At 46.5% G+C, this 8,119-nt stretch overlaps 1 protein-coding gene across 2 annotated transcripts; it reads left to right on the top strand.

Annotated features, from left to right (window-relative positions):
- Positions 1–2,784: 2,784 nt before the first annotated feature.
- LOC115528826 (somatostatin receptor type 2) lies at positions 2,785–7,159 on the top strand. Of its 2 annotated transcripts, XM_030337189.1 has the most exons (3): positions 2,790–3,071; positions 4,256–4,309; positions 4,825–7,159. In XM_030337189.1, exon 3 carries the CDS (start codon positions 4,889–4,891, stop codon positions 5,999–6,001), a length of 1,113 nt encoding a protein of 370 aa, XP_030193049.1. In that variant the 5' UTR covers positions 2,790–3,071; positions 4,256–4,309; positions 4,825–4,888; the 3' UTR covers positions 6,002–7,159. The 2 variants fall into 2 exon arrangements, with proteins under 2 accessions (XP_030193039.1, XP_030193049.1); XM_030337179.1 differs by lacking the exon at positions 4,256–4,309 and having other exon boundaries at positions 2,785–3,071.
- The last annotated feature ends 960 nt before the right edge of the window (positions 7,160–8,119 follow it).

Raw genomic sequence — 8,119 nt, 5'->3', positions numbered from 1 at the left:
GGCTTCACACAAGTCATTACACGATTGCCATAGTAAAATGCCAAAGGGGAAAATAGGTGGCAGCGGCAGGAGCAGCATATATCAAACGTGCACCAAAGGGAACTTATTGATTAATTGTTTGCCAGTTCATCAGAGCCAGAAATAATCAATGCCCTCCATGCCGGAGCAGGCTGTAGAAAGAGGTGCTTGATCACAGCCCCGTAATTAGAAAGCAGATGAAGGGGCATGGGCCTGCAGCTCCCCGCTGCCTTACGTAGGACGGCCTCATCAACTTAGAGAGGACCTTAGGCCAGATTACACGTTCCTATCGCCAGTCTTGTTTCACAACAGGATATTGATCAGGCCCAAACCAAAGGGTCCATGTTGCTAACCCTTGTATCCAAAATCATGAGCATCTAATGGGGAGATATGATCGTCATTAACGACGACGTCAACAGTATTGATTTAGTAATCAGTTAGCTTAAAAGAATGAAGTTATCGGGTAGATGATTCATTGTGAGGCCATTTAATATTTAGTTATCGGCGACTTGAGTGTCAACGATAACCTGGTAATGAGTGCCACGCGTGCTGTTATGGAGTCGGCGTCACTCAGTTCTTCATTATTATATTTATTAGCAGCAACTCAATGAGAGGCTGCTACCCACACAAAGACGTATGAGCCTACTGTTTGTGGTTGACTACATTACTGACCAAGCATCGACAATATTTTCTGTTCGCTGGACACAATAATCAATCAAGGCCAATTCAGGTGGAAGATTCATGGATATTATCGAAGTTATTCACAGCCCAAAAACATTTTTGACAGGCGGACATGTTATGTTATGAAAGGTTTTTGATAAAGCCTAACCCCTATGCTCATTAAAGATTTCAAAGCTGTAGATGTTTCTGAATTCACAGCAAGTTGCTTTGAATAAACCCTTCTGCTAAATAGTAAACAGCGAAGACAGCTTTACTTCACTTATCTATTTTGCGGCAGGCCTTATGTGCTCCATTAGAGTGCACTTACTGTCCAGTTTAATATATCGCCGGAATGTCAACGACTATCCATCTTTTAAAGTTTTCACAAGTTAGGTGTGGAAGGAAACCGCTATGATTAAATTCTTCATGCAACCATAACCGTTGCAGAATTCAATGTCCTTTCCATCTGCAAAAGATTACCCGGTTCAAATAATATGCAACTACATTAGAACAGTGATTGGGCCAATCACTCATAATATGAGTAAGAGTCCGACTCTAAGTGGGAGAACTTTGATGAAATTCTGCCGACTTACATTTAAAAACTCTGAGTCTTATTACATCACAGAACAATTGCATATTATGTAATTGTATTGTGTTATGCGCTTAACATATTATGTTAAGCACATTACACATTACAATTTTGATAGCGTTAAAGCAGTGGGCCATAAGTGCATTTGAAAGTTAACAGTTATCTTACAAACAGATTTTTTTCTAAACGACAAGGGTATCACACCATACATTTATGAGTATCATTTAATGAAAGTAATAGATATTTAAGGTTTAGAGGAAATGTCCATGTAAATGGATGCTATCGTCCGATCAAAATTGTGTTTTTGTTTTTGTTTGTATCCAAACACCTGTTTGTTTCAGACTACAGGCCGACTGGATTTGGTGCCCGCGGTCTGCCTGTAGTAGCCTACTGCTGGAGCTAGACTCCTTCCCTCTAACTACTGGTCGATGTATCAGACGTTACCCCAACGCTCTGGATAAAACCGTCTACTGAAGTACATATAAACAAAAACAACACGTCTCCATTCCTTTACCTTCGTTCGGTAGCTTCCTCCGACACAACATCTCCAGCTAACACTAACGCCAGCCATAGAACGAGCAAGCTGTCTCATTAACCGCGGCTGTGCGAAGGCGTGCGCTGACCTGCGGCACGGTGCCACCGCCGGCACCATCTGTTATCCCTGGCAGCACCACCTCCAACCCCAGGAGGAAGGGGACCCCCGCCTGGGCGCCGTCTGCCCGGCCGCGATGCACCTCCACCTTGGGTTCGGCGAAGCGTTTAGGCTGAGTGCCCACCGTCACAGGGGCCCCAAGAACGCCGTGACAAAATGGTGGGCGGAAAAGTGTTTTTTTTTGTACGCTTGTCCGTTGAAGCACGGATCTTTGTGTTCCTTGTTCAAACACTTATTACGATATTTACAGCCCCTGTTGAAGTAAACGTCTCCAGGAAGCACTGAGGAGTATTTGTGGGGGTTTCTAACGTTTTTATCCAAATATGGTTGATGGCTTATTAGAGAACATGGACAGCTGTAATTGGGAATATATGGGAGGAGGTTGAATAAAGTAAACTGAATTAACATTTAACATCCAAAAACGAATTGTATTTGTAGGAATATGCCATTCATTTCAGGAATATATTGACTTAAATAGCTGGTGGAAAGTCTTTCAACATTTAAAAAATATAATACTCGGTAGTGACTATTTGATAGATATTAAGGTTATAGGAATCAAGGACCAACACTATCCTATTTAGGGGGTTCAAATGTCTTGTAAACAGCTTTTCCGAAACGTAGAACACTTTTAGTTTCTAGTTTTTTCTATCTCCTTGTTTGAGTCAGAAAATGGCCGGCAAAAACGTTCACACGGTGCATATAGCCTAGTAGGATGGAAACCTGTTGAGACCCAGCCTCCCCAAACAGCCTCCCCTCAAAGCCTCTCCTCTCTGCCTCCCCTCACACCCTTACAGCCTTCCCCAACAGCCTCGCCTTAGAGCCTCCCCTCTCAGCCTCTCCATGCTGCGCTCACCTTTCATTCCACTGGTCTTTTGATCGCGCGCGTCACAGCAGCGCAGCCACGAGACGCACGCGATCTCCTGTTTGCATTTGAACTCGCGCGGTCGGCATGGTCTTTGGTCGCTTCATCGATGTCCATTGATGGAACACAGTAACAGTCTAAGGTTTTGGTGCTAAAAGTGGAAAAACCCGCACCGAAGTTCAACTTGTGCATACGGATGCTTTTTGGCGACGATGCGTTGCTCTTCCAGATTCGTTTTTCTTCTCCGTGTCAGACGCGTCTTACCGAATTAGCGCTTCGTCGTGTGAGAGGTAAGCATCAACTGGTCTCTTCACATAGTACGTAATTTTCAACCTAAATCAAGAACATTATTTGGATTAACTGTTGTGCAGATTCTGACATGTGCTGTCATGCAACTTTTACTTGATGAAATGCGTAATAACTTCATCCAGTCACCGTAGTATTGAGCGTAACCTACAATCACTTTTCCTGATGTCTCAGTTAGAGATCGCCTGACGTCAACTCGTGAAGAACGGGCGATTTTATCTTTAGGAGTCAAACAATTGGCATTATCATCTCCATATAGGTTTATTTGCGATGCAAAAATATTGACCAAAGCAAATAATTGCATTCCTTGTGACATGACCTGCAGTGATTCTGTCATGTGCGTGATAGACCAGAACAGTCTGAGCACATCCTCTTTTTTCATGTTAGGGTGCCTTTGCTCCTCCGTTGTGCTGATCTTTGTCCAAAATAGCCTTAATTATTTATTCAACTCTTTAAGGAAGGCGATAATAAAGTCTTATTGTTACAATATTGTTCTGGTGGACATTCGATTTTCTAACCAAGCGTTGCCAAATTAAATCGTATGGGAGAGAGATAATGAAACTTGTTGCATATAAAGCAATATATATTATACGACTTAATGCTAAAGGGAAAGAATAAGGGTTCATCAAATCGTATAACACCTCTTAATGGAGTTTTTGTAGACTGGTGAGATCAACTTTTTACAAAGCACAGTATACAGATACCCTGAAGATAATATTGATTCTGACGGTTACAAAGGTTGCACTATGTTTGTTTTTAGCAATCCCCGTTTTTCAGCGATGGCAAGGTGCATTCGTAATGTAGACCTAAAGCGCCCCACACCCACTCAGTCAATAAATACCTATTGAAAAGCATTCAACTAAGACAGACCTTCAGACCACTCACAACACAAATGTAGGATCCAACCGTTTCAGTAAGGCTGCTTTCCTCACCTTGCTGTCACGGAGGAAATGACAAAGTGGCTTAATAAAACCTCTCTTGATATTAGCCTGGTAGGCTGCCCCTGTCTGGTTCCCGGGAGGGAAGACAGTGATTTTCCTCATTCAATTACTTAGTCCTGCTTAATTTACATCCCTGCCCAACCCCTAATAAACGTGTGGGGGCCGGGTTGGGTTTGGTTGTTTATATTAATTATTCCCCCCACTCCCCCTCCCCCCTTCGCCCACAGGAGGGTGTGTGAGTGATTACCAGCGGCTGGGATCCAGCGGAGAGATTTCCCTAGGTAGACATGCTGTATCATGAAACTGGCCACGTATTCAGTGTAAATAAACCAAGAATAAAACCTGTTTGCTTGTTCAGAACCACAATAATTCAGCCTTCGAGGGAAAGGCCTATTGTTGAGTTATTTTATAACCTGAGAGGTCAGTTACGAGTGCCTCATGTTTTTTTTCCTATTACAGCAGTCAAAAATTAAAAGAGATATAGTATAGACCAAGGAAATCGATAAATGTTAAGACTGACTGCACAGAAATGACTCCAATGCAAAAGGTCAATTTGTATCGCAAAGATTCATTACATAGAGGTCCACCAATTGGAAAACCCTGACGTTAATGCGTCAGTAACATCTCCATGGAGAGGGGAGAGGGAAATAGAACCGAGGCTCGATCGATGTGGACCATTCGTTTGTCGCTCCTTAATAGGAACCTTATCACCGCTGCTTTTAGAAGGACTACAGAGCCGCCTCCTCAATATAGTACATCGATATACATTATGAATCCATATATTCCATGATTGCAGGTGGAATGCCTTAGTCCCAGCCAAACGGTTTCCCAAGACAGCGACAGCGAGCCGCCGGTGAACCATGGACCCCTGGATCTTCCCGTCGTCGGCCCTCAACCTGACGGAGCCCCTGATGTACGAGAGCTTCGTGCAGGCCAACGACTCGGAGGGCCACGGCAACTACACCGACCCCAGCTTCGACCGCACCAGCACGGTGGTCCTCACCTGCCTGTACTTCCTGGTGTGCACGGTCGGCCTCTGCGGCAACGCGCTGGTGATCTACGTCATCCTGCGCTACGCCAAGATGAAGACCGTCACCAACATCTACATCCTCAACCTGGCAGTGGCCGACGTCCTCTTCATGCTGGGCCTGCCCTTCATCGCCATCCAGCTGGCGCTGGTGCACTGGCCCTTCGGCCCCGTGCTGTGCCGCGTGGTGATGACGCTGGACTCCCTGAACCAGTTCACCTCCATCTTCTGCCTGATGGTGATGAGCATCGACCGCTACCTGGCCGTGGTGCACCCCATCCGCTCCACCAAGTGGCGCAAGCCCCGCATGGCCAAGACCATCAACCTGACGGTGTGGGGCGTGTCCCTGCTGGTCAACCTGCCCATCGTCATCTACAGCGGCCTGATCACCAAGCACGACGACTGCTTCTGCACCATCGTGTGGCCCGAGCCCCAGGAGGCCTACTACACGGCCTTCATGTTCTACACCTTCATCCTGGGCTTCTTCCTGCCCCTGATGGTCATCTGCATGTGCTACCTGCTCATCATCGTCAAGCTCAAGTCCTCGGGCCTCCGGGTGGGCTCCACCAAGAGGAAGCGCTCCGAGCGGAAGGTGACGCGCATGGTGTCCATCGTGGTGGCCGTGTTCGTCTTCTGCTGGCTGCCGTTCTACGTGTTCAACGTCACCTCGGTGACGGGCACCATCAGCACCACGCCGGTGCTTCGGAGCACCTTCGCCTTCGTGGTGGTGCTGGGCTACGCCAACAGCTGCGCCAACCCCATCCTGTACGCCTTCCTGTCGGAGAACTTCAAGAAGAGCTTCCAGAACGTGCTGTGTCTGAAGAAGGTGGGCGGGCTGGACGAGATCGACCGCAGCGACAGCCGGCAGGACAAGTCGCGCATCATGAACGAGCCCACGGAGACCCAGAGCACGCTGCTCAACGGGGACCTGCAGACCAGCATCTGAGGAGACCGTCGCCGCCATCGCCGCGGGGGGGGGAAAGGCGGTAGCAGTAGCAGTAGAATTAGCAACCGCGTACGTCACAAACAAATTGAATTGGGAACGGGAACCGCCCGGTTTGCATGTGTTGCACAGAGTCGCAGTTTGCGTGTTGATCAGCACAGGCGTGCACACGGTCTCACAACACTACAGAGGATCTGGTGCTGGCCCAACAACAGAGAGAAACAAGGGTGGCAGGCATGCAGGGGGGGGGGGGGGGGGGACAGAAGAGAAACATGGCACATTATCAAAGTCACATGGTCAGTCTGATTGAACATCAAATATGCCTAACAGAACAAATGTATCTTTCGTCCCTCCTGAACTGCAAACACATTTCATTGAACCGCGAAAGCCTCACACCCACAAATGTGTTTGTTCAACGTGTTTCTGCTGTGATCGTGCAGATTGCGTTATCGATAAAAAGTGTGGCCGACGGGTGAAAGTGCACTAACTGAGATGGTCAACAGGTCCCTGCGAGATATGGATTTTCCAACATGTGCCCATTTTGACTTCCCTTTAATGGAATAAGGATATGTGTTTACCCTTTCAGCTGGGTCTGTGTGTGTGTGTGTGTGTGTGTGTGTGTGTGTGTGTGTGTGTGTGTGTGTGTGTGTGTGTGTGTGTGTGTGTGTGTGTGTGTGTGTGTGGGGGGGGGGGGGGGATAAGGACTTTTACATACAGTATAACCCTCCCCCCCTCCCCGCCCTTCCTTTGTACGGCTGAGCGATGACCGACCAGGAAGATATTGGTTTTGTGTAAATTCTCCTTTCTAGCATGTCGCTTCACAGGCCCGACGCAGTGCAGGGATTCGCTGGTGGGCGTATGAGAATCATCAATCAGTGGTTTGATGGCACACAACCGGAGGGAACAATTACACGGTCAACAAGTCCTGCGCTGTTGGGGTAAAGCCGTCTGGCCGGAATGAATTTAGGTGGCATCGCATTAGGATGTGTTACCTGGAGCTATAAACAACAGGTTCAATGATAGGGATTTCTCTTTGGGGGGTAGGATTTTCCTTCTGTGAGTGATTTATGTTCCTGCATTTCTGTGCTGTCTTACATATTGTATATATGTATAGATATAAAGAATGATGGAAACTGTATATTATTATACTATAAGATTATATGTTTCCAGGTGACTCTTTTCATCTTGTAAAAGGATTACGTACTCTTCAGTGATGGTAATAGATTGGAATTAGCTTGTCTATCAACTAACCAACTGCTGCTACAGTGTAAAAATTGTTGCTATTCAATTTTAGTGTATGACACTCGGCTTGTCAATATCCGCTTCTTGGTGGGTGATCGTTCGTTAAACCACTTATGTTGCTGCTTGAAATTCAGCGGTGGGCTTTATTACCATCTGTGACTACTATTTTTAGATCTGTGTCTCTTATAGAAACAAGAGACACTGCAAGTGTGTCGGTGCGGCGATTCTATGTGTTTTTCCTAGAAAAAAACAAATACAAAATACTTTGAAAAAAAAAGATACAATCCAGTTGTTGCAGATGCTCTACCACACATTTGGTTTGTCCGACAACAAGAGCACAGGTAGGTATTATAATAAAACCTTTTACTTTAGAGTGATCTAGATGTTACAAGTAAGAGCAGAAGTTCGATGCGGACTGATGTACCTCTCCCTGAGTGTTTTGGCTGATGGCTGGCTTATCCTGTATGCCTTGATTACTCAATGCACCACAGGTGTGCAGCCCCACCCAGCCCCACCCAGGCCCCGTCACTCTGACCCTCCCCAGGTGAGACTGCTTGACCGGCCTTCAGCCACCAACTCCACACCAGTGTTTTGACAAACGGTTTTGACCTTGGAATTCACATGAGCTGATGGTGACCCTAAGTCTCAGTTCCAGACCTGTATGTATGTACAACATGTACGTATGTATGTATGAATGTACAGTATGTGTATGTGTGTGTGTGAGTGGAAACCAAAGGCCAGGTCTTGGGGTTGAGGTAGGTGGGAGGCGCCCCTGCTTTATGAAATTTGAGAAGGGCTAGAACACAGACCCTGGACTGGTCTGTTGTTCCTTCTAACCGTCGGCCATGGTTTTACTGACAAACTTTGTCATCATTCTCA

Source organism: Gadus morhua, chromosome 2 (genome assembly GCF_902167405.1).
Source record: "Gadus morhua chromosome 2, gadMor3.0, whole genome shotgun sequence".
Classification (NCBI taxonomy): Eukaryota; Metazoa; Chordata; class Actinopteri; order Gadiformes; family Gadidae; genus Gadus; species Gadus morhua.
This window is presented reverse-complemented; position numbering and strand designations above follow the sequence as displayed.